Source organism: Ambystoma mexicanum, chromosome 6q, assembly GCF_040938575.1.
Source record: "Ambystoma mexicanum isolate Mex_15411 chromosome 6q, UKY_AmexF1_1, whole genome shotgun sequence".
NCBI classification, from domain to species: domain Eukaryota; kingdom Metazoa; phylum Chordata; class Amphibia; order Caudata; family Ambystomatidae; genus Ambystoma; species Ambystoma mexicanum.
The window spans coordinates 717083979-717111127 of record NC_090937.1 but is presented as its reverse complement, the minus strand read 5'-3'; the positions used below and the strand labels follow the sequence as shown (position 1 = coordinate 717111127).

The window sequence follows — 27149 nt, the reverse complement described above, 5'->3', positions numbered from 1 at the left end:
TTAATGTGCCCCTTAAAGGTTTTGTCGCGGCTGTATTTTTAAATGTTCTTATAAATGTACGCTGCCTTTCGCTGCAGGCTTGGTGCTCTGAAGTTTTTGTTTTGGGCCACGAGCAACACTCGAATTATGCTTTTGTGATGGACCCGTCCCTGCTAAGGAAGGAACTGTGGACACCATGGGAGAAGGAGGCGAAGAGGGAACTGAAGCCCATGACTGATCCACCCTGGAAGGCTCCCTTATATTCAAATTATGCTCAGTGAGGAGTGGGCTCAATTGGGGGGATCCGAGGGTGTCCCCGCTAAAGAAGCCAGGGGTTGGTGAAATGTGGTTGACTAGGATCAGCTATTGGAACTTTGAACATTGTGGGGGCTTTTGTCGTGTTGACATAACAGATTGACTGATTGCCCTTTAGGCATGTAACCAGATCCTCAACCTGATTTGATTGTTTAGATAGTTTGGTATCTAAAGTTTCATACAACTTCAGGAGGCTAACAAGTGTGGTATTAATCGCCACTAAGGCTGGTTGTAGCATGACCAGGTGGTGTGGAGTGGGCTCTCTGAAGGGAGATCTTGGGGGTCTTGGAGTTGGGTGGATAAACAAATCCACTAATGAGTGAACTTGCGCCATAGTTGAATTCAGCGTTACAATATCGGAGCCTCGTGAAACCTCCACCTCAACTATAGAGATTGGAGATCCACACTGGCTTGCATAAATAGAAATGCCAGAGGAGTCATGACTGAGTATTGGAAATGCGATTGCGGATAAAGGAAAGGCCGGGGTCACCGCCGGAATATTTCCCTTCACAGAGGCCAGGATTGTGTTGTCAGACAATGAATGTAGTGAGATGGTGGGCATCTCACTAAGAGTCCTTAAAGGCATGCATGGAGCATTTACTATGGGCATGCACCGAGTTAAGGAAACATTAGGTAATAGGGTTGATGTTGGTGGCACAAGTGGCCTGGTGGCCGCTTTAAAACGAAATGAAGACAGATTAGTGAGGACACATGATGTTGTAGCAAGAATTGGGGCCCTTATCAGAATAATGGTGAGGGCAGTCTGAAACATTTGTGCAGTTACCAGAGGATTGACATCTGAAGTACTCGCCGGCCTATTAGGTGGGAATCCAGGCATATCGGATTTTAAAGAGTACATGGTGAAAACCATGTCAACCCTGGATGGAGCTGTTAAAAAAACTACTGAGCCGCTTGTAAATTAAATAGAAAACCATACTGAGAAGGCAAGTCGCTGCTGGGCGCCGCCTCGCTGCTTTACATTTAAGCGGCGGAGCTGGTACTTCAACGGTACTTGAATGATTGAGTGCGCGCGTGCTGTGCACGGGCGGGCACAATATATGGAGGCAGGGCCCAGCAAGGGGCGGTCCAACCAGCAGCTGCAAGTAAAAATAACAATCAATCAGCACAAATACTACGTTCCAAGGTGTAGCAAGCAGACACTTTTTGGTGGGCTGATCAAAGTCACCTTGGCTAGGTTGGAAACTGAAAATGGAATCCACAATCCGTGCAAGCAACGGCAGCAGGAAACTGGCAGAGAGACTTGCGGCGAAGCGGGTACTTCAACGGTACTTGCGCGAGTGTGCTATTTATTTGTTCTGTCCTTGGAGTTGCCCTTAATTTTTATTTTTATTTTACTGTAAGCAAAATGCTAAACCTAAAATACCGGTCCTGAAAAGAAAACAGCTGAAAGAATAACTTAAACTTATAAAAAAACTTTAATAAAATATACATTTAATACATCTTGTACGTTCATGGTTTTAGCCAATACCATGCCATCTTCTTTGGCACTGGGTGGGTATGCTGTAGGTTTCTCGTAGCATATCGTCCAAGGCTCATCATTTATTATACACCTTGTGCACAATTATATGTTTCTACCCTCGATACATTTGTGCCCTGAAAAATGCACAAGTTGCAGCTAAGTCGGTGAACTGTGAAAAATGTCAATCACGACCCATGAGCATTACAAAATGTCTGCTTGTAGCTTAATTAGCAGGTCCACCAATTTCCCAGAATGGGTGTGTCTGGGCGAGTATCCACGGATGGGCTAGGCAAGAACGTTTGAGGAATATTCAAGCAGCGGGCAATAGCCCTTTATAAACTGGTCAGAAAAAGGGGCCAGGCCTCAGTGAAAGGCCAGATTGTGTGGACAGATCCCATGCATCACAGATGCTTCCTCTTCACAGCAGGTGGTGTCAACCATCCAAGCCTCTCTCGATTGCCAATCATTCGTCATACCATATATCACCTGCGTCAGATGGCCATGGGGAACTTCCAAGTCAGGCTGTGTCCCAGTTGGCTGTAGGAGCTGATGAATTACAGATACTACATTATAAGGGATAAATCCATTAACAGGAAGGCTGCAATACATGAAGACTATAGTGCATATCATACAAGGCTACCCACAGTGGTGTTTTTATTACATCATCTATACTTCTCCTGCTGGGAGACATCTCTCCCGCATTCAACTCTCCCGCTCAAACTATCCTTAAGAACAAGATGTCCTCTACAAGACCCCAGTTAAGGATGAGACCCACAAATTCAATGCCCAAACTTGTAATCCCTGAAAGACCTTGTCCCAAACATGCTCTCAAAACCTTAGCGCATTTCAGGTAGGTCTTTTTAGCAGAATATTACATCAGATCCTATCCAAGAATGTTGGCATACACCAGTAACATTACACGCTCTAAATGATCTCAAGTCACCCACAAGTAGAATTGCATGAAGAAGAGTTTTCTTAGAGAAGCGCTGAGCAAATGGATGATCTTGGGAGAGCAATCCCATGGAGAATATTAGGACAAACCTAATTGAAGCATCACTATCCCCTTCCCTCATGCAACCTTTTGCCAACGTGTAACTCTTACTCCTACGTCCTGTCCCCTTTCCTCCATACTTATGGGACATTCCTCCTCCGTTGTGGGACGGGACCGGAGCACTTTTTAAAAGCATCAAAAATGTTGCAAAAATGTTAGTCCTTCCTCTCTTTCTAAGCAGGGTGCAGCACGCGGCCATAACCCCGCCCATCTTGGTTCTGCCCCGCGCATCACCCATCAGTCCTTTTCTCCGCTCGCTCGGGACTGGAGGCACTTGCATCCGCAGAAGATTTTCTTCTTTTTCCTCCTCTCTGGCTCTCGCTAGCGATCGCGTACTAGTCTGTCTATGTCGTTTAAACTAGACTTTCCAATTGGTTCCTCGTGTCAGCGGTGCTTCGCGAGGGCGGATCCCCATCCTCTTTGTTTAGAGTGTTTGGGTCCCGATCACTGTTGGGATCCCTGTTTCTATTGTGATTCCCTTTCGGTACGGGCACTTCCAACGTCGGTTAGAGCGGTGGGAGGAGGTGTTCCAGCGTACTACTCCTACGCATTTTCAATCCTTCATCGACGAAAAGAAGAAACGTCCGGTAAGTTCTTTACTTTTTAGAGCACCTCGGCCGGGATACACCTTCCCGGGGTCTTCCCGGTCTGGGAGGGGCGTCGACCGCCCTGTTACCAGGGCTTGCCCCAAGGTGCCTTCTGGGCCTAAAAACTGTACCAAAGTTTTCTCCAAGGGTCTCTGTAAGGGGCCTGTGGATACCGGAGTACACTCCGAGGCCCTTCCTGTGCGGGCTGCTTGTAGACCTAGTACTACTGAGTTGTGGGGTACCGGAGCTTGCTCCGAGGCCTCCTTATCGGCTTCCCTCAAAAGTACCGGGTGCGCCCCGAGGCCTCGGCTGGGCTTGATAATACCGAATGTATGTTCGAGGCCCGCTGTGGAAAGGCTGCTACCGGACCTGGGTCCGAGATCCCTCGTACAGAGGGTAAGGAAACCAACAGTTCTGTGAGGCCTGGGAAGGCCTTATCGGTGAAAGGTTTTTCTCACCGTTCCCGCTTTTGTGGCGACGCCAGAACCGCTGAGGGGGCAAGGAGTGAGCTAAGTTCCTCCTTTACCGGCAGTGTCGAGGTCCTTCCTGTGAAGGCTAATTTGGCTATTGGTATGTCGCAGAAATTTTCCTGGCCGCATAGTACCGGCTAGGCCGAGGTTCCTTGTGTAAAGGCTAAAATGAAGACCCCTGATCCACCGGCGGGGCCCCCTGCCTCACTTTCACATGTGCCGCAGTTACCCTCAGGTGACGGCAAAATGGCGGCCGTTCCCACCACGACCATGGTGGCCATTTTGGGTGCTTCCCCTACAACTACGCCATCGGCCTCAAGTGTAGGGAGCGGTTCTGTAGGTGAACAGAAGGTTCCTTGTGCGCCCCCGTTTCGTCCAGTTTATGACTGGAACGCTCGGATGCCACTTCAGCACAACATATCGCTGCCTGTGGGTTCAGCACCCTTGATTTATGTGGACACCTCAGGGGATGGGCCTGCTTGGCAACCCTCCCCTCTGCATGCTTGGAATTATCCCCCCCATGAGAGGCCTTCTCCGTCAGCACCAAAGCTTTCTCCGGGGGACGCTTTTTTTGGCAAGTTTCAGGTACTCAAGCGTACCGACCCCACGAGGGAGTATTTCAAGGATCTTTTTAGGGAGATATGCCTGCCGGCGCCTCCGGCGCCACCCGTGCCTCTGGTGGTTCCGCCGGCACCGCCTTTGCCTACAGTGCCTCCCCCGACCCTTCCGCCCTTGCCCCTGTTGTCCCCCGTGGACAAGGAGGTGCCCGACGTGGTTCAGCAGGACCCTGACCTGTCGGATGATGCGCAGGGCGATCAGGACAGCGAAGACCAGCCCCGCTCTATTAGAGCTTTTCACGACTGGGTACTGGACATGATGCGCCTATTGGATGTTCCAGTGCCCGAGGCACCCGCTCTGCAGGAGGGTATGCTTTCGGGGGCGTTCACCTTGTCTCCTTCGGAGCGAACCGGCCTGTTCTTGCAGAGGGACGTTTTGGCCGAGGTCCGTAGAGTAGGAAAAGCCACACTCTGGACTTTTCGTCAAAAAGAAAATTGACGCACGCTACAGGCTGCATTCCTCAGAAGAGGTGGCTCTAGCATCTTGTCCGCCCCCCTCCTCCACAGTGGTGGCTGCGGCCACTTTACAGTCCAGGCCTGCAGCATCCTCTTCTACGACGGCTACTCAGGTCCTGGGAAAAGAGGACAAGCTTCTCGACTCCCTCGGGAGGAAGATGTTTGCTAACTCGGCCCTGCAGCTGCGGCAGGCCAGTGCAGAATGGGTGTTAGCGGGGGCGAATATGAAGATGTGGAAAGGTCTGGCGGAGTTCGAGGAGTTCATTCCGGTCGAGAAGCTGGATGACTTTAAGGCGGGATTATCAGATGCCAGGGTCCTGGCCCAAGATCTGCTGGAGGCCGCGGCTCATCACGTTGACACTTCGGCTCGGGGTCTTATGCTTGGGGTTGATACCTCTCGGCAGGCTTGGTTGCATGCCACCAAGTTCTCATAGGAGGTGCAGGACAAAGTGTTGGACCTGCCGTTTGACGGTAAGGAGCTTTTTCACTCTTCGACAGATGTGGAGCTCACCAAAACGAAGGACAGCACCCAGACGGCCAAGTCCTTGTCCGTCTTGGTTAAAACTCCTTTTAGGACCCAGAGACTGTTGTCGCAAAGCCGGCCTTCCTCTGGTTTCAGGGGGTTTCTAGATCGGAAATCCCGGAGAGTGGAAACCCCTTTGGTAAATTCCCGCCGGAGGCAGCAGCGGACTCGGTTTTTCTCCCGCTCTTCCGCCTCCTCCTCGGGTTCATGTGGTAACACCACCGAAAAACCCGCCAAATGGGGGATCTCCGTGCTTGCACGAGACCACAGTGGGAGGACGCATTGCGTCTCATTGGGAGGCGTGGCAGACCATCACAGAGGACCAGTGTGTCTTGTCAGTCGCTCGGGCGGGCTTCTGCTTACCCTTACCCCCTACCCCACCCTTCAACCCTCCTTTCCAGCAGTCTGGGTCGTCCTCCCTAAAAGCCGAGGTTCAGAAGCTGCTGGACCTCAGAGCTATGGAACCCGTTCCATTAGGGGAGCGAGGGGAGGGCTTCTACTCCCGACTGTTTACAGTGCCCAAACCCAACCAGGCTGGCCTGTGCACCATCCTAGACCTTTCCTAGTTCAATCTTTTCCTACCCCAAGAGTAATTCAAGATGATCACGCCCGGCCAGATGCGGTCCTCTTTGCAGAGGGGCGATTGGCTCAGCATGGTGGACCTTCAGGATGCGTACATGCATATTCTGATCTGGAATCCACACAGGAGATATCTCCGTTTCTCTGTGGGAGAGGAGCACTTCCAGTTTCGAGTGTTTCCTTTTGGCTTCAGCTCGGCACCGCGTGTCTTTACGAAGATGATGTCGGTGATCGCGGCCTATCTTCTTCAGGGTATCCATGTGTATCCATATTTGGACGACTGGCTCTTACGCAGCCCTTGCCTGTTGAAAGCTGCGTGCAATCTTCAGTCTCTCCTCTAGTTCCTGTTCAACCTCGGGCTGTCGGTGAACTGGCGGAAATCTTCCATGACGTTCTCTCATGACTTGATTTTCCTGGGTTTTCGCTGGAACACGACTGACTGCAGAGATTACCTGACCGGGGACAGAATGGCGGATCTGTTGGCCACGTGTCAGATGTTTGCGCAGTCGGAGAGCATGTTGGCCTGGTGGTTCCAGAGGCATTTGGGCCTCATGGCCTCGTGTGTTTTGGCTCTACCACTCGCCCGTCTCAAGATGAGGCGGACTCATATGGTTCTTCGGAGGTCTTGGCGTCAGGCTGTGGATCCGGACTCCAAGTTGATATTGATTCCGGCTTCCATGAGAGCGGACCTGGAGTGGTGGTAGTCTTTCAGCAACCTGTCGGTGGGAGCGGGGTTTCAGGACCCAGCCCCGATGGTAACGGTCATGATGGACTCCTCCCTTCTGTGGTGGAGTGCGACGTTGGATCTTCTTCAGGTCGCCTCAGGACAAGTTCCTCCACATAAATCATCTGGAGCTTCAGGCGATTTTCCTAGCGCTCAAGGCGTTCAGACCGATCATTGCCAACAAGGTGGTCCGTATCCGCACAGACAATGTGGTTTCAATGTATTATATCAACAAGCAAGGGGGCCCCAAGTCTCCCCCTCTCATGGTCCTGCCCATCCAGATTTGGGAGTGGGCAGTTCGTCACAGTGTCTGGCTAGTGGCAGTACACATTCCGGGCCAGCTAGCGTCACGGCAGATGCCCCCAGTCGGGCCTATGCTTTCCCGCCTCTGCCTCTGATTCATCAGACGAGACGATTTGCAAGCTGAAGAACACGGTGAACTGTTCTCTTCTGCTCATAGCCCCGTGGTGGCCGGCCAGGCTCTGATTCTCAGAACTTCAACACCTGTCAGTGTGTGCACCAATTAGACTGCCGGTGACTCCCAATCTTCTTCACCAGGGGGATCAACAGCTGTGGCACCCCTCCCCACAATCATTCAGCTTGGCGGCATGGTGCCCGAGTTCAGGTCTTTAGAACATCTCAACCTGTCCGCAGATAACATGCGCATTATTGAAGCAGACAGGAAACCCTCGACTAGGTCTCAGTATAGAAGCAAATGGCTTAGGTTCTGTCATTGGTGCTTAGACAAACAGCTGGACCAAAGGGCGGCTACGATTGACACTGTGCTGTCCTTCGTATCCCACCTAGCAGAGTCGGGCATTCACGTTCTGTCATGCAGAACTTATCTTTTGGCGGTATCCGCCTACCTATCTACAGACCAATGCTCTGACTCTCTGTCTAATCCAGTGGTTAAGAGACATTTTGCAGGTTTGATGCACCTCTAACCACTGGTTCGTAAACCGCACCCGGCGTGGGATCTGAATGTGGTCCTTACGGTGTTGTGCCATAAACCCTTCGAACCAATGGCCACGGTGGACCTTAAACACCTGTCGTGGAAGGTGTCCTTTTGGTGGCTGTTACTTCAGCAAGACGTGTGAGTGAGCTCCAGGCTTTGTCGGTGGAGCATCCCTTCTTGGTTTTTTACAAGGATAAGGTGGTCCTACGGACAAACCCTTCTTTCCTGCCGAAAGTGGTCTCTGATTTCCACCTGAACCAGTCAATCTCCCTGCTGGTCTTTTTCCGAACCCTGCTTCAGAAGCAGAAAGGGTTCTGCATTGTTTGGATGTTAGAAGGGCTCTTAAGTTCTATATGGACAGGGCTTCCAAATCTAGGAGCTCTTCTCAACTGTTGGTGACCTTTGGTAATCCACAAGGTAATCAGGCCTCTAAGGCGACTATGTCGAGATGGATCGCAGTCTCCTAAAGGTAGTCATGCACACCTGGTGTGGGGCAAGGCAGCCGCAGTTGCCTTTCAGAAATATGTCCCCTGGGAGACCATCGCAAAGGCGGCTACTTGGGCCTCCAAGTATGGAGGAAAGGGGACGGGGCGTAGGAGTATAACCAGGTTACTCACCATAGTGACCACCTTACTCCTAGTCCATAGTCCCCTTTCCTCCATACGCCCGCCCGCCGTCCCCTCTAATAAGGTTCCTCTGTTATTGCTTAAAGGTCTCTGACCTGGCGATAGAAAAGGACTGATAGGCGATGCGTGGGGCGGAGCTGAGATGGGCCGGGTTACGGCCGTGTGCTGTACCCCGCGTAGAAAGAGAGGAAGGACTAAAATGTTTGCAAAATTTTGGATACTTTTAGAAAGTGCTCCGGTCCCGTCCCACAGGACGGAGGAATGTGCCATGAGTATGGAGGAAAGGGGACTATGGACTAGGAGTAAGGTGGTCACTACGTTGAGTAACCTGGTTATTCTCTGCTGGTTAAGGACTGAGAAAGTCTGAAAGGAGAAGGAATTGGAGTGTAGGCACCATGCATCATGATGACCAACAGGATCTATGTCCAGACTATCAATCATTTACCAATACAAGCTGAGGATTCCCCCTGTTCTTTGTATAATTCTGAGAGTTCATCAGAGGAAAATGGCAAATGTTAAAGATAAAATCCATGTAAGTAAATTGAAATGGAGCTTTCTAAACGTTGTGATCCTTGATTTCATCTTTGAATGATGAGTAAACAAGGTTTATGGTTGAACTGCAGAAGATTAGAAATGTACCAATTCAATTTAAGCCTTGCAAAATGCTAGCCCGGCCAACCTTCTTCACTCAATCGTCGGAGGTAGAAGAGAAGAAGTAAAATTGAGCTAACTAGACAACCATCCTCCCAGGCTAATTTCTATTTTTGCAGACTGAGATATATACTAACATGTTCCCACACTCTTACCCTGCTCAAAACTGCCATAGCAGATCAAGAGCTCAAAGTGAGAACCTGGGAATTAGCCCAACTATTCCTAATCAAGCCAAAGGTGAGATTATAAAAGCAATGGATAAAGTTAAAACCGCTGTATTGGTTGATTCTCAATGAACCTACAACAACCAAGTGGAAATCTCAGAAGGCACTCAAGTCCAAATGCCTGGCTTGCTTTAATAAAAAAAAGCAGGTCCCATTCACATTCGGGCGCACAGGACATAGAATTCATAGAGCTGGCCATATATTGGAGTTAAAGCTACAGCTGCTTCATTCTTTGAAGTGTGGGATCAAATTTAGTGGGTGTCCTGAGGCATTCAAAAGGAGCTCACAGTGATTTATTCAGACTTTCTTATAATGCATGACTGCCTGGCATCCCACATTTCTTTTTAATCCCATAGGAGTTCCAATCCAGCAGACATTGACTTGACTGGAATGTATCCTATCCTTTTCTATATCTATATTTATCTCTTCCACGTGCTTTGCTTTTGCTTGTTACCCTCTTGCTTCCCCTTCTTTCCTCACCTACCTCCAATCTGTAATTCAGTCAGTAACGGATTACTAAAACAATGTTCATGCGCACAATAGGCTACAATGCCAAAAGTATAATTAGTGTCGACTGAAACAAGGCATTATAATGAAGATAATATTATGCATAATAACGTATTAGAAATAAATAAGTGTGTATTAACACACCACTCAAATAAATGAAAGTCCGGCAACTAGGATAAAAAAGCAGATCATCATTTTGGCTGCGCATGCCTTGGGAGCAATGTCCAGATCTTGGTAGATTTCCATCAGTCTGAAGAAGGTACACTAAAGTGCAAACCATTTGGGGGACAGTTTGTGCCCCATATGGTTTCACATTATATTGCTATGATTTTCAGTTTGAGACAAAAACATCCACCATATTCTGGGATTGTTTAGGGCCAGTGCTCCAATCTTTTCACGGGGTGGCCGAGGGCATTCATTGAAGGTTGATTCTTAACTCTCTAGAAAAAAGAGCTACTCAGATAACCACTTTCAGAAAGACCCACAATCACTTTGGCCTCATCACACCGTGGTCAGGATACTGAGGCTGGGCTATTCATTAATAGGTGTCAGTGGAAGTGATTGAAGATTTAAAAGATTGAAAGGTGTGGGAGTTGTCCATTAGTGTTACTTATCACTGTGTGGGTAGGGAAAGCAGTCTGGGTGTTTTTGATGTGCTCTTCCTTATCAGTTATGATCTTCAATGTTTCTGTTGTAGGAAATGGAAGACAAACGATGAAGAGACGGTAACAGCAATCAAATAATTTGGTATTCAATTTGTAATTTTTGAAGTAATCCGGCAAACACTGTGGTGCATAGAATACCAACGAGCAGGATACTGGCCGTGTCTTAACAATGGTGATGGCTAATAAGCATAGTGTTATAGGATTGAACTATTATGTGAAAGTGGACCCATGTAGTTACGAATTACATCATTCCGATGTGTTATTCTAAGTGTACAGAAGACCCAAATCAATAAAAAGACTGAAGAAAATCATACTTTAGGAAGATGGAGTGCAATGCTTTCATTTTTGTAAAGATTAAAAGAGATGGATCACAATGTATTCATCCCTGGGTTACCATTTATCCTAAATGATAGCTATAAAATAGTGGAATCCTGTTAATTAAAAATGTTATGTTACATGAAAACATATTAGTGTTGTATTAGTTGTATAAAAGGATGGCCAGGAGGTGTGCTTTAAGATATTGCTATCTCTAAATAACATTTCATGGAAGATAATTGTTAGTATCTTTCGACTTAAGCTTGACAACAGATCTTTACAGACGAATGTCTTCGTAAAGGGGTTGTGTGTCCCAGTAAACGTGTGGCTCTTGATGAAGTGGACAACACTGGTCAAGGGCAGGATCGGGAGCACCATAAAAAAACAGTGCTCCAGAAAACGGGTGGTAATTGCATGGACAAATATTCCTGTAGTAATGTTGGGGGGGAATATCAGTAACAGACTTCAACATGCTTTTGGCAAATTTGGGTGAATAGGCATAGTTAGGATAAAGAAAGAGCTACACACTGCCTAGTTTGTTGCAGAATTCAGGGAAATAGGCAGTCTTGAAGAGTTCCTTGTTTGTCGCATGTAGATATGGGTCTTGTTTATCTATGCTCAAGCAGTGACCATGTATGGTCTGTGCATGTGTCTTCAAGTCCAGTCGTCAAGCCAAATCCACTCCGTTTTCAGGATACCAATGTTGAGGATGGTGAAGGGGGAGTGTGCATAAGTGAAGCAGTAGGTATACGTTAATACACTTTGCATCTGCCATGAGGGATGCTCCAATCGTCACAGAGATGAAACTTGAATCAAAGTCAAATACATAACATAAGCCTACTCATTCTGTAAAAATAAAATGTACAATGCACTTATGAAAATGAAAGGACATTTAATGGATCTTGTTATGGACCAAACAGAACTTTTCCCTTAATGACCAGTTCTTTATAATACAATGCAGCAAAGCAGATACACCACTTGAATATAGGTTGGTGCCAAGATAGGAACATCATTTCATAGTCAAATAAGACTCAAGAATGTACATTAATTTTAAAGAAAAGAAGATTAATGTAACACTTCAATAGATGTGTTTTAGAACCCTATGGAAAATCAGTTGCTACAGGAACATTTAGCCAGTTACCTACTCATTATCCAGTTACGCACTCGTTTTAGAGCTCCAGTCTAGTTGCGTGTATTACATTCATTGGGTAGTGTAGCAAACCAGAAGGAGTTGGACTAAGTAGGGACAAAAGGTGTTTATTTGAACGCCTATCTTTCCCTACCGCTATGAGGGTGGGGGATTCACTGTCTGTTAACTAAAAATAAGGGTGTGCATCAAAGTCAAAAATAAATAGTTATTAATCCAAACCCTATTAGTTATCTGGCCCTACCACTTAAGGAAAAAAATAACCAAAAGAAGGAGGCCAGAGCAATAGCCTCCGACCTTGGCTTCTGGCCTAGTCGCTTGAGACCCATTGTAAGAGGTATTAAAAGGCTTGTCAGTTTCTCACAATACAGTCCTCAACTTCTACGCAGATTCTGCGTGCCAAATATTAATTCCACACTGTTCCCTCTGTCCGGGAAGAAACGTTTTTTTTTTTTTAAATACAATTCCACCATTTCTGACGTGGTGCTTGATAGTGTTCTTGTTTTATGATTAAAAACCGGAACCCTCCAGGTTCTCTTGCCAGTTACGATTGTTATGGTTTGTGTTCTCTGGCCCTCTGACAGGCCCACTTCAGCGGGGCCTCAGTGGGGTGACTGCCTGTTCAGGTTTTCTTGGCTCTTGTAATCCTTGTGGCTCTCCCAGCCTCGAATATTAATGTCTCCGTTTCTCAGGGCTCTCCAAAGCGGTCTGGCCCTATGCTAGGCTTGCTTTGGCTCCGTTTCAGTAGGGCATCTGCCTGCTCTGGTTTATCTGACTCACGTAACACTTTCCTAGCCCCAAATATCACTGTAAGCCCACCTCAACAGTGTTATCTCTTACAGGGTGTTAGCTTTCCTCCCCAGTTAATGCACTTTTCATGCAGATATCGGGGATCCGATCTCTCCGCTGCGGTCTGGTCTTGGTGTCCGTTAATGGGCCCCAGGTTTCTGTGTGGTCGTACCACCAGGCGAGACAGTCACTTTACCGTCTTCATTTCGACCTTGACTTCTTTGCTGATCAAGACACCAGCCTTCCAACGTCTTGCTAGCGATTCGCTCACTCTCCACGCTACCGCTGGCTTCGCAGTCTATCGTTGCTCTGCCCCTTCAGCATGTCTTCCCGTCAGAGGATCTCCTATGCGCAGGATCCTCTTCTTGATTCCAAGTTCCTCGTGGTTTTATATATGCCATCACAAACAGAAGGGAGTGTCTTTTCTCTTTGATTGGGGAGTTCAGTTGGAATCCAACATTACCTAAAGTCAAAGAAATGTTACTACCAGCAGAATCCAAAACTGAACTAACAGTCTTTCAGATTCCCAAGTAGGCGGATAATGTGTTTTGGACAGGGAGTCTCTTGCAGGAATGGGAGTCCTTGTTCCCCAATAGGGGAGTCACTCCCTGTGAGGTCCCACTTGCCCAGACCCCTAGGGAGGTTATTGCTAAGTGGGCTCACCTCCCCTGCCTCAAAGGGGGGTGGCTGTCACGCCCGAGGGACTGGCACTTGTGGAATCAATGGAGGTGCTGCCTTCATTGATCTTTTCCGTCACGTTTGTTTCACTGGGCTCTCGGCGCTGTCTAGTCATTCTACAAGATGGCCACCGCCAGGAGGCTCTTAGTCCATCCCCTCCCTGCGGCCGGTGCATTGCAACCCTTAGCGCTTTCCCTGCTGAGTCTATACGCTAGTGCTTTCTCTTTGTGCGGCGCTCTGCTACTTTGCTACTTTGCCTCTGTCCTTTGGACTAGGTTTGTTTTTCCTTATCTCGCTCTCTTTCTGCAGTGGTGCCTTCCCCCGCCCACGCTCTCTTTCACCCGCTCTCTTTCTGCACTTGTTCCTCTCTCTCTCTCCATGGTTTGATCTTTACTCCGTTGCCTTCTTTCCCCCGCGATCAGGTACTGCCCTGAGCTCTCTTACTCTCGCTCAGTCCTTACCCGGGCTTCGGTGCTCGTGTTACTCTTTGCCTTCTCTGTTGGTCTATGCAGCCTGGCTCCTCTCATAGCTGCTTCTGCTTTCAATAACGTTACTCTCTTTGGTATCATACCTGTTTGTTCCTGGACAACTGCAGCTTATATCTTTGCTGGTCTCGCATTCCACAACCAGACCTGGATCAAGACACCCCTCAAGGGATCTCCTGAAGGGTTTGCTTGCCATCATCCTACTTACGTGCGCAGAACATATCCATCAAAAAAAGTGCCTTGTCGCTTTTTCCCCCATTTCCTTGGCTACTCCAGAAGCGAGGTTACTGGCCTGCTGATTCCTCGCGGCCACAGTGGCTTCCTTCTGTGGTAGGCCTTTTCTTCGTTAAAAAAAGGACTACAGCGCCAGGGCAAGAAAGATACCATCTCCGGAATCTCTTTCATCATGTGAGGAGGAAGAAGGTGATTTTGAAACCGATACCGACGAAGCAGAAGTTGATAGCGCTGACAGATTGCAACGCCCAAGTATTGTGATGGCGATAGCTGAACAGGTGCAGGAATTGGTAGCTGCAGTTCAAGGACTTAGCCTTGAGGTACACAACCTGAAGACAGAAAATACTGTTACGCCAATTGGTCACTACACGTGAACATCACCCTGCAGATTTACTCCCTATGGCCCTAGCCTCAGGTAAATATGATGGATTGCCTAAAGGATTGAAGGAGTTTATCAAGGCTTTCATAGTCGGCACATACACCTCTGAGCACGCACAAGTCGGATTCATGATTTCAAACATGGTGTGAAATGCCCAGGCATGGGCTACCCCTCTTGTTACCCACGCCAATCCTGTCCTCCATGATTATGGAGGTTTCGTCACCTTACTCGGGCAGACCTTTGAAAGACCCAAAACCACGTTTGTGGCCTGTGAGGACCTTTAGGATGTACTCCAAGGTAATGCTGACCTTCTGTCTTACATCAATACTTTTGAACTCGCTTCTGAGGCCGGTTGGTCTGAGCCAGCTCAATATGCCATCTTCCGCAGGGCTTTGAAGGAGGAGCTGAAGGACGAGTTAGCCCGAACACACCGTCCTCCCTCCTTTTCTGAGCTATTGTCAGCCGTTCTACAAATCGATTACCGATTGTCGGAACGCAGAATGGAGAGGAAGAGCAACAGATGTTTTCCCTTACCTCCTGATCTGTACGGCCCTCCATTACAGTCCACTTCACGGCAAAGGAAGAACCCATGCAAGTTGGTGCAGCTCGTGCTCCCTTGACACCGGAAGAACGAAAAAGAAGGAAGGAGAAGGGCTTTTGCATGTATTGTGGCTCCGACATCCACCTTCTATGGGACTGCTACGAGGTTCCCCCATGACGTTCGGGGAAAATGGACATCCCTGGTCGTTACCGAGGCATAGTCCCTATGTTACACTTGCAGTTTCTTCTCCCAACACTCCCGAGGATTCCCGTCTCATGGTTGTGGCCATCCAGCTGCAGGTGAAGGACCAGAATATCGACACACTAGCCCTACTGGACTGCGGGGCTCCAGGAATCTTTGTGGACACGCTCTGGGCCAATAAGATCGGGCTTAGTCACATAGAGAGGAGGGAAGACCAGAATGTTGCAGTCATGTATGGTGAACGATTTAGCTCTGGTCTTATCACCCACATTACTGAGGATCTCCAAGTTTCCCTCCTTGAGCATACAGAAAGGATCACATTCGACATAATCCGGGCAGCTCATTTTCAGGTGATTCTGGGTATAGGCTGGCTTCGCAAGCACAAGCCAACTATCAACTCGACCAACAACCAACTCAGTTTCCATTCAACTTACTGTAAGAGGAATGGCCTTCTGGGACACGGTTTTGATACTGTCAAGACCGTTTCCGTCACTGAGTCTGTCGGTCTCCACTGTCTGCCAGTCGAACTTGCGGATTATAAGGATGTCTTCATAGACAAAGTTCCTCAAGATCTTCCTCCCCATAGACCTGAGGACTGTGCCATTGACCTGGTACCAGGGGCTTTAGTGCTCTTTGGGCGGATGTACTCCCTTTCCCTGATGGAGAAAAGGTTCTACGAGAGTATCTGGAGGCAAATCTCCCTAACGGTCTCATACAGCCCTCTCGCTCCCCAGCTGGAGCCTCTCTGTTTTTTATTCCCAAGAGAGACTCAAAGGAGTTGAGGCTGTGCATTGAGATCCGTGGCTATAACAAAGTAACCATCAGGCATCGGTACCCTACGCCCCTCATTTCCGTCATCATTGAGGCGGTACAGGGAGCTACCATCTTTTCAAAGCTTAACATGAGAAGCGCATATCATCCCCTCTGAGTTTGCGCAGGTGACGAATGGAAAACTGTATTCAGAACCCCGTTCAGCCATTATGAATACCAACTCATGGTGTTTAGGTTAGTCAATGCACCAGCGATTTTCGTGAGATTTATGGACAAGTTATTTTCTCATTTGTTGTTCCACTCCACCATAATCTATCTGGATGATATCCTTGTCTTTTCCGGAAATAAACAGACCCATCTGGCTCACTTACGGAAAGTGCTCCGCAGGTTACAGACACACCATCTTCTGGTCAAACCCGAGAAATGCGTGTTCAAGGTCTCATCGATTCCCTTCCTCGGGTTCATTCTTTCTGATCAGGGGATAACGATGGACCCAAAGAAAGTCTCTGCCATTCTGGAGTGGCATGCTTCTAACTCTGTTAAGGAGGTACAGAGATTCATTGGTCTCCCCAATTTCTACCGAATGTTTATTTCAGAGTTCTCCAACATAGTTCTGCCCATTACCAGCCTTTTCAAGAAGTCATCTGCTCCTTTTTCTTTGGACTGAAACAGCGGAGGCAAGCCTGGCAAGACTCAAAGCTCTTTTCTGTTCTGTTCCTATCCTCCGTCAACCAGACCATTCTAAGCCTTTATTTCTGGAAACAGATGCCTCCTCTGCGGGCGTTGGAGCAGCTCTTCTACAATACCATGAGGGCATTGGACACCCCATTGCTTACTTTTTCAAGACTCTGTCTTCCAGTCAGGCAAACTATTCTGTTATAGAAAAGGAGTTGCTGGCTATGAAACTGGCATGTGAGGAGTGGCAGCATCTTCTCCAAGGTGAAGTTCATCCTTTTCTCATACGCACAGACCACAAAAACCTGAAGGTGCTCCAACAATTAGAGTGCGTTAACTCCTGCCAAGCCATGTGGGCCAATTTTTTGCTCAATTTGACTTGGCCATTACCTACCTGCCCGGTACTCTCAACATCTTAGCCGATGCTCTTTCTCACCACTATTCTCACAATAAGATTCCAGCTCACCCCATTGAACACATGTTTCACAGGAACAAGATTGTTTCTCTGGTATCCTCTTTTCTTCAAGAGGTCAAAGAAGCCATGATTCGCAGCCAGGTGTTGAGAAATAGCGTCTCTACCAACCATATAGAAGAGAAGGAAGGACTACCCTTTGTTAATGAGCAACTGTTACTCCCCAGCAAAGGTTTGCGCTGATCAGCTCTATCCTGGTGTCATGACACTCGCACCACGGGTCATCCCGGTAAGAAGGATACTCTGGATCTTCTTCAAGGTACTTTTTACTGGCCAGGAATGACAACTCGCACTGAAGAATACACCAAGGCATGTCCGGTTTTTGCACGTAGTAAACACTGCACCCAGAAACCCATTGGACTGCTGGAGCGGTGTGCAGTACCTTCTTGTCCCTGGAGCCATATCGCCACAGGTTTAATCGTGGAATTACCTCTATCTCAGGGCTATTCTTGCATTATGGTGACGGTCAACTCGTTTTCCAAAATGGCATATTTCTCACTGTCACCTGGGATTCCATCAGCTTCGGATATGGCTGCAGCATTCGTCAAGGATATATTTATTTATTTATTTTGACTGAATCAGCTGATAAATCAACTTTACAATTACAACTTGTCATACAATCAAAAGATAAACAAGAAACTCATATATGTAAAAATATTCTAAGATACAATCCATGCTCATTTAAATGATATTCTAACATCAATCATGGTTATTAAAAACGCATCTAAATCAGCTTCATTGCATGCAGAAAATTAAGAACAGCCATTCGCCATAAGGATAAATGTCCTAAAAATAAAATATCCCACAATTGATCCTCAGTAATTGTACGTTAATGCCCAAGGAGCTTTCTAAAGTGCAAAGTGTGTGAATCATGTAACTTTGGACAATTGCTCAGTAAATGTCAGTGTTTCTTTGTTTTACATCTTAAGACAAAACCTGCACATATTTTCATGATCACAAATTACCCCACGTCTATTTTGAATATCTCTTGTAGGCCATAGGTTAAATCTAAACCTTAAAAAATCATGTCTATGAGATACAGAGGGTGATTTGAGCATATATTGTTCTACACTAATGTATTTTTTTGTCACAAAATGGATTGTTTTTTTAAATCTTTATACTTTTGACATCTATCTCGGTGGGAATCCAATCATATTGAAATAACTAAGCTTTAGCTCTGCATGGATTCTCTAAAAGAGTTTGAAAAGGTATTTCAGCTTGTACGAGAGTCTGAATAATTGTATCTTTCCACTTTTGGACAAATATATGGGTTGTCGTGAACATATATTTGGATGAGATACTAGCAGGATACTTGAATCTGAAGCCATGAGTAATTTTCGAAACAATGAAATTAATTGCAGAGATATCTAACATACAGAGAGACTAAACCTAATTCATAGCGTACCCACACAATTGGCACACACTTAGGTAAGCTCAACATGCGCCGCTAATATCGACCTTCACATTTCTGTAGCATTGTTTCCTTGAATATAGTCTTTGTTTCTGCCCCATACAACAGAATTGGTGTAACTTCCTGTTTATAGAATGTAATGGTAGGATTAAGAGGACATTTTCCATATTTTGCTTGAATGATAACTGATTGAGCAATCCCAGTAGCCATCTTTGCATCCAGATTCATGTAGTATAATTTATCGTATTTAGAACTACTAAGTAGTACACCCAAATATATATATTGTTGTACACTGTCCAATGATATACTTTGTAGGAAAAAGTTCATATATTTCCCCTTTTTAGTGTTATTACACACCATGATTTGTTTTATGTATATTAATTGTTAGCAAGTTCTGATTCTGATATTTCGGCAAGGCATCCAATAAATAGTGAAGGCCTTGCAGTGTCTTTGACATTAAAACAAGGTAATCTGCATAAAATAGAGCAGATATTCATTGTCCATTTATTTTTGGTGCATCATTATGAATGTTTTCAAAGGCTTCAGTCGTATCTGAAATATAAAAAATTAAAGATGGTTGAGGATACATCATTGCCTCAGCCCTCAAAGTTGGAATCAGGTCACCCTTCATAGAGGTTCTTACTCGAATCTCAGTCCTCGTATGAAGGGCTTCAATTAGTTCAACAAGGCTATGAGGACAATTTGCTCTTCTCAGTTTTGAAAAAGTATCTCTCTCGAATACTTGTCAAACGCAGCCTGAAAATCCACAAAGGCCACATAGAGAGGTTGACCAGTAGTGAAATGATTATTTCTAATGGATTGTATCCTCTAACATATTCCACATCTTTGACATGTAATGTCCACAGCTGTGCACTACGAAACATTTTGAGCAGATGACACCGGGTCGATGACCCTCGAAGGCCTCCATCGAGGGCGACGTCACCAGATGTTATAAATAGGACGCACAGCGCCCATAGCCTCAGTTCTGTTTTTTCCACGAACGTGTTGCTTCATGAAACTTGGCACGCCTCGTGTGTTCATCATTGAGATGTCTTTTTCTTTGACCCCTCCGACTCTGCAGTCTGGCGTCAAGACCTGGCGGGACTGCAAGTCCAAAATGTCGATCACTGACCCGCATTGCATTTGTTTGTGGTGCTTGGGCGAGTCGCACGACACTGACGACTGTTCAAAATGGCAGTCGCTGACTGCCAAGGCATTGCGGGAGCGCAAGGGGAAGCTCCAGGTAGGTAGGGGTTCTAAGCCCAGTAAGTCCCGAAAGTCCAAGTCCGAAGGGGTGTCCACCGACGACTCGAGGGGCGACTCTCGGAGTCGGGTGGAGGCCCGGGTTCTCGGTCCCAGAGTGAATTCTTCTTCTTTGTTGCGGCATTCGCGGAAGCGCAGTCACCGGTCGCCTTCCCCATCGTCCTCGGAGGAGAGAGCCATGAGGAAAGTGGCATGCCCGACGAAGTCCTCGACTCCGGAGAAATGGGCTGCCTTTAAGGAGCAAATGTTAGCGATATTTCAATTGCAGGGCACGGGTCCTGTTGCGTCTTCTAACAAAGCCAGCCAGGATCGATCTCGTACCGTGGCTTGCACGCCTTCGGGCTCGGGTCTGCGACGCGACTCGCATCGGGAACTTTTGAGGTCCCGTTCGGACAAGGCTTTGGAGAGTCGAATGAAACGTGCTTCTAGGTCCTGGTCCTCGTCCCCAGCGAGACCGTTGCAACCTACTAAGGGCTTGATGCCGGCGTCGACTCGGTTGGCGCCGTATCTGTCCGACTCGGATGTCGACGCTTTGCCATCTTATCAGCCCACGGCGCCGTCATGACCAGTGTTGACACCGAAGCCTTCGACGCTCACGAGGTTGATTTCGACGCTCTCGTGTCGAAGCCTTCGGCGCGTTCGGCGCCTTTGGGGATTTTTGCCCACAATTTGCCATTGGAGTATCCTGATGTGGAGGATCCTCCTAGGAAGGCTACAGCGAAGTCTGTGGGGCCAGTTTTGGACTCCAGTCCCTCTTCTGTCACCAGGCCTGGGTTTCAACTCCCTCTGGATGACATTTATGAAGAGGAACAAAGGTCGAAGTTTGAGGACGCTGGTGAACTTGATGAGGCTCCACTTTTTCTGGAGACAGTCAGTTGGAGGAGTTGAGGCAGACCCTCCATGATGCCAGTGAGTTGGACACTTCTCCTGAAGTGGTATTTGGTAGGCCTGAGCCTGAGGCTCATGCATAGTCTTCATACAGGAGGCTCATGGCTAGGGTCTCGGAGTATCTGGGCTGGTCCAGTCCTCCTGAAGACTTTGTGCAGGATGATCTAATGAACATCTTAGATCAAGGTCCGTCCTCTGACCCGGTATTACCATTTCATCTCACCTTAAAGAAAAGGGTGGCAGCTGCTTGGCAGTCCCCGGAATCTCTTTCGGCTGTTAATAAATCTTTGACACAGAAGTACCGCCCTTCCTTTAGCGACCCCAGCTATTTATCTACTCACCCCACTCCCAAACGTTTGGTGGTTCAGGCGGCGGCGCCAACCCGAGGCAGGCGGCATACCCTACCATCCCTCCGGATAGGGACGACAAGCGCTTCGACGGTTGGGCCCGGAAGGTATTTTCTGCTGGGACCATGGCCTTGAAATCAGCCAACTCCACTTGTGCCTTGGCAAGGTTCGCACACACTCTGTGGAACTGTGTTTCTTTAGTGGCTGAGCATATTCCGGAGGGGGAAGTAAGGGATGGGTTCCTTGCTCATGTTCAAGACGGCAAAGATGCCATGTGGGCATCCCTTCAGTCTGGTTTGGATATGGCCGACAGTGTTAGCTGATCCATGGCTGTGAGCATCGTTATACACAGATTTGCGTGATTGCGGAAGTCGGGTTTTGCTTCGGATGTGCAGGCCCGTCTTCTGAACATGCCCTTTGATGGCGTACATTTGTTTGGCAGCAAGGCTGACGAGAGCCTTGAGAGGTTGCAGACCTTGAAGGCTGCGGCTAAATCTTTAAGCGCAGCTGTGTGTCAACCTCCGCCTTTTCGTCCTAGGGGACAGCAATGGAGGGGAGGTTCTTTTCGTTACTACTCCTCCTTTGGTAGAACAAGAGGGGCCGCCAGTCAAAGGGGACAGCAAAAAAGTACCTGTGGTGTTGGGGAAATCATGGTGCCAAAGCTGTTCAGGCAGCTGCCTCTTTGCCTTCAGGCACTGCCGCAGCTGCTTCCAAACAGTCATGAGGCCATGTCCCATGGTTCGCCGGTTGGGGGCAGACTGTCTCAGCATCTCGAAGAATGGCGAGCCATTACTTCAGATGCGTGGGTTCTGGATACCATAGCCTACGGCTAATTCCTTCCCTTCCTTCAGCGGCCTCACGACAATCCACAGGAGAACCTCTCTTTGAAGCTTCCGGATCCGCTCCTTGCACAGGAAATCCTAACGCTGCTGGAGGAAGGCGCTGTAGAACTGGTGCCTGTAGCAGAGAGGAACAAGTGATGGTATTCCCCTTATTTTTTTATCCCAAAGGAAGGTGGGGGATTGAGACCCATCATGGACTTGCGTTGGTTGAACAAACTTCTCAGGAAGGACAAGTTCAAGATGGTTACTCTTTCTCAAGTCCTCCAGGCCTTTCAACGTCAGGATTGATTGGTGTCTCTGGACTTACAGGATGCTTACTTTCTGTGCTTGGGATGAATCGGCACATGAAAGTACCTGAGGTTTGAGGCTGGCGACTCGCACTTTCAGTTTCGGGTCCTGCCATTCGGATTGACCTCCGCCCGAGGGTCTTCACCAAGCTAATGGTGGTGGTGGCAGCGTATCTCAGGCGAAGGGGGCTCACGTCGACCCCTACCTGGACGACTGGCTGATCCGAGCATGCTTTCCCGAGCAAGCGTTGGATCACAGGCTGGGCTTCTCCCTAAATTTCAAGAAGTCGCATCTGACACCTTCCCAATAGCTCAAGTACATCGGGGCTGTGTTAGATACATCCTTGGGGAAGTGCTCGCCTCCCAAGGTGAGGGCTCATCACATTGTGCAGATGGTGGACAAGTTTCAACGTGCCCAGAGTCTCCCGGCTTTCGAATTCTTAAGGTTCATCGGCCTCATGGCATCCTGCATTTTTCTGGTGCCAGAGGCCCGGCTGCGGATGAGATCCCTGCAATGGATTCTCAAGATACAGTGGTCACAGTTCTCAGGCAAGATGTTGGATCCCGTTCAGATTCCACTCTCTGTCTCCCAGGATCTTCTTTGGTGGGCTAACAAAGGGAACCTGATGAGGGGGGAACAGTTTTGGCAACCATGGCCAGAGGTGACTGTAGTGACAGATGCTTCCCTCACAGAATGGGGCGCTCATGCCAACGATTTGACAGCCAGTGGTCGTTGGTCTCTGTCGGAGTCCAAACTCCACATCAATCTGTTAGAGCTGGGGGCCATCAGACTAGCCCTGAAGGCTTTCTGCCTTCTGTACGGGGGAAGAATGTCCCGATCATGATGGACAACACAGTGGCCATGCATTACCTCAACAAAAAAGGGGGAGGGGGTAGGGTCACTCCAGTTGTGCAGAGAGGCAATGCAGCTCTGGTTCTGGGTCACCCAGCAGGGAATTTTGATCTTGGCAGTTCATCTGGCCGGAGACGAAAATGCGGCGGCGGACGCTCTGAGCAGGCAGAGCACGATCTCTCACGAGTGGGAGTTGGCTCAGGAAGTCCTTCAGGAGATCTTCGCCCTTTGGGGAACCCCGCAAGTGGATCTCTTTGCCACCAGTGTCAACAAGAAGTTCGAGAGTTTCTGCTCAAGGGAATTTCCTCCAAGAGGAGCCTTAGGAGACGTGTTCATGGTGGATTGGTCATTCCCACTGCTGTACGTGTTTCTTCCAGTCCCTGTCATTCCTCAAGTGTTGCAGAGGTTACAGAGGTTTGGTTCCCACATGATCCTCATTTCTCCGGATTGGGCCCGGAGAGTGTGGTACCCGGACCTTCTAGGAATGTCCATCTGCCCTCCACACTGCCTTCGCTACTGAGGTTCTGCTCTCGCGTGAGAGGGGTTGGGGGGGGGGGTCAGGTTCTCCATCCAGAGGTCAAGACTGTGAACCTTCACGCTTGGTATCTGAAAGATTGAGGTATTAGGATTGGGACCTCCTGGATGACGTGATCATTGCCGTAAGTTTTGCGACTGGTGCAGAGGTCACAATGTTGATCCTTTTCAGTGCTCCATTCCTATGGTTTTGTCTTTCTTACTTTCTTTGGCCCACAGGGGCCTTAAGTGGGTACCATTAAAGGTTACCTGGAGACGCTGTCTATCTTTAAGTGCTTGTCTGAAGAATGTTCTTACTTTAAGATTCCTTTGATTTCTCAGTTTCTTAAAGGACTGAGTAATGTATTCCCACCGTCCCCTTTCCAGGTTCCGGTTTGGGATTTGAATTTGGTTTTGAAATTTCTGATGGGTGCTCCGTTTTAAACCTTTGCACTCTTTTCCTTTGAGATTACTGTCCTTCAAGACTGTGTTCTTGGTTGTGGTTACTTCCGCTCGCAGAGTGAGTGAATTGCAGGCACTTTCATCTAATCCACCCTTTACTGTGCTTCACAAGGACAGGGTTGTACTGTTGGGTACGTCCCTCTTTTCTACCTAGGGTAGTATCTGAATATCATTTGAGTCAAACGGTGGTTCTTCCTTCTTTCTACCCTCCTCCTCATCCTAGTAAGGAAGCAGAGCGATTCCATCGGTTGGATCCTAAGAGAGCTCTAAGCTTTTACATTTCTAGGATGTCCAGGGTCAGAGTGGACGATCAATTCTTTGTAGGATATGCTGGACACCATTTGGGCCAGGCTGTTACCAAACAGACGTTGTCCAGGTGGATTATCCTCACCATTACGGAGTGTTACCGATTGGCGGGTAAAGACCGACCTGAAGGGTTGCAAGCTCATTCCACTAGGGGCGTGGCTACTTCCACAGCCTTCCAGCGGGGGGTTCCTATTAGGAATATTTGTGATGCAGCCACATGGGCTCATTCCACACCTTTTGTTAACCATTACTCCCTGGATACAATCCATGGTCAGGATATGGCCTTTGGAAAGGCGGTTCTTTATTCTGCAATCTGATTGGGTACTCTAAACTCTCCATTTACTGGTACTGCTTTGGGAGTCTGTCAAAGATGTGGAATATGTTGGAGGACACAATCAAAGTTACTTACCAACTGGTAACGTTCTTTCGACTGGATGTTCCTTCAACGTATTCCACATCACCCTCCCAGCCTGCCCCTCTGGAGAATTTCCTATGTGATTGCAGCTTACGTTTCCACAAGGCTATGTGCAGTCAAGGCAGGCATGAGACTGGTGAAACATGTTCTGAGGGAAAAAAACTTAAACTGAGGCGTCCCATTTATAACATCCGGTGACGTCGCCCTCGACGGAGGCCTTCGAGGGTCATCGACCCAATGTCATCGACGCAGGACACCCTTCTGCTGAAAAATATTCCGAAGTGCACAGCTGTGGACATTCCATGTCAAAGATGTGAAATACGTTGGAAGAACATCCAGTCGAAAGAATGTTACCAGTTGGTAAGTAACTTGTTCTTTGGATGGCAGTGATGGTAAATAAATTAATAGACATACCCAACCCTGGAACAAAACCAGTTTGGAAGCAATTACGTTGTTGGTTTTTGACCAGCCATAGATTAAAATCTCTAAGATAAATCTAGAGAAGATCTTACTGGGAGCGTCTAGAAGAGCAATTGGCCAATATTTCGATGGACACGCTCGATCGCCCTTCTTATAAAATGGGTACGATTATTGAATGCCTCCATGAATCTGGAATACTTCCAGTGGCGAGTATGTGTTGGAAACTATTGTACAGCATCCTTGCCCAAGCTTAAGGGTGTTCTTTAAACATCTTATTATGTAACCCATCTGGGCCAGGGGCCCATGAGTTACTAGATTTTATTATGAAATGGAGAACATTATCTTCATTAACCTTCAAGTCATAAGTAGAAATACAAATTAGCGGTTGACTATTGACACTATCAGTGAGGATCGCATTAAGTTTTGTAAAATATTGGATCCACTGTTCATTACCAACTCCATTGATTTGTATGGGGAGTTGTGTGTTGTGCGTAGCTAAATTTAATAGTCCACATATCTGTGCCGACTTTTTCTCATGGATGGCTCTCAACATCAATTCACCATCTGTTTGGTAAAGTTGCATTTTTTTTGGAACGTCGCCAGTTGTTATATTTGCATTTCAAAGATCTTAGAAGTCCCGTCTTTCATGAGGAGGTCTTAGAAGCACTCATTTTCTCTGTTTTCTCAGTTCTCTTTTTCCAGTTTGTACTTGTATGTCAAAAGCATGCTTTTTTAAATAATTATTCCCCGCTTGTGACGTAGAATATATTTTGAAGATCTGAAGGGCATTAATGTAGTTATCACCTGGTGTAATGGTATCTCCAACAGTTCTAATTTGGCCTTCAATAATGCCTTCATTAAGTTGATAGGTATTCCTCATTCCAAATGCAGCAGGTTCTTGCATTACTTACCATTACACTTTTATCATATTTCTCACACTCGAGTTTACTTCCAAAAGGCATTGTGTTGAAAGAAAATCCTGATAGTTACTAGTCTAATTACCTCAAATTTCTTAATCCTGGTGAACATGCCCGAATCAACATACACATAATCAATGATGGAAACACTAGTTCCTCGACACCATGTAGGAGCTGTGGGGACATCACCACTGACGGACCCATTAAGCATAAACATCTGTCGATCATCCATCAGGGCTGACCACCTAGTAAAAGCTGCACAAGTCTTGTTTTTGATTCTATTCAAACATTGCAGATTCAAATCCCCTGCGATTATTACATTTGTTATTTCTGGGGTTGTGTTTATTATATTTAATAGCTCTTCTATATCATTAAAAAATGTGATCGAGCAAGGATACAGGATTTCTGTATACATTCATCATGGCAATCACTCCACCAGAATAGAAAATCTTGACCAGCTGCAAATGCTGATTTGGTGACGCCCAGGCTTGTAAAGTGAGCCCTATGTCATTTTTAATAGCAATCATTAGACCTGATGTAGGCCGTCCTTTTTTTTTAATTTAGAGTTGGAATCCAATTAATATCATGATTTTCCCACACAGGTGGTTCAGTAAACCAGGTTTCTTCGAAAATCAGTATATCAAAGGAATCATTTAGTTCCACACTCTCATTGCACAAGTGGGCATGACCTTGTGTGTTCCAGCATGCAAGTTAAAAGCTTATCTGTATTTTTCCCAGTTAGCTATCATTTATCACTTAAACTCCATTGCACAGCTGTAACACTGGGTCTGATAACATAATTAGCAAGTAGTTGCTGAGACTCTTTGGTAAATCTTCGATGTTGTAATTGTTAAGACACGTCCTTGTTACCTTTATCGGTCGGGGGTGGGGGGGGTTAAATACTGTGGGATCCTGTGCCTAATCAGAATAAATCCATCTTTGCTTGCCAAATGGTGTTTCTCACCACACCCGCACAAATCCAGAGTCTCATTATCGACAGGTCTTGATCATTTAGAAACTCCATTTGTTCAATATCCATTGTAGTGATATTTTCTAGTTGGTGTATTTCTGCAAAGATGTTAAGTATGCTACAGCAACACAAATCATACATAAAAAATGGAGAAGGGCG

The 27149-nt window shown here is 47.2% G+C and overlaps 1 protein-coding gene across 3 annotated transcripts in view; it reads left to right on the top strand.

Annotated features, from left to right (window-relative positions):
• Positions 1 to 27149, top strand: part of SLC10A7 (solute carrier family 10 member 7) — a 1071777-nt gene that overhangs the window by 1006251 nt on the left and 38377 nt on the right. Inside the window, exon 12 of one of the 3 annotated variants that reach the window (XM_069631239.1) lies at positions 10442 to 10469. The exons of 1 other annotated variant lie outside the window; for it this stretch is intronic. In XM_069631239.1, coding sequence (XP_069487340.1) covers positions 10442 to 10462 — 21 coding nt within the window. In that variant the 3' untranslated portion in view covers positions 10463 to 10469. Of the gene's footprint in view, positions 1 to 10441; positions 10492 to 27149 lie in introns of all 3 variants that reach the window. One more of the 3 variants, XM_069631238.1, reaches the window with a different exon arrangement.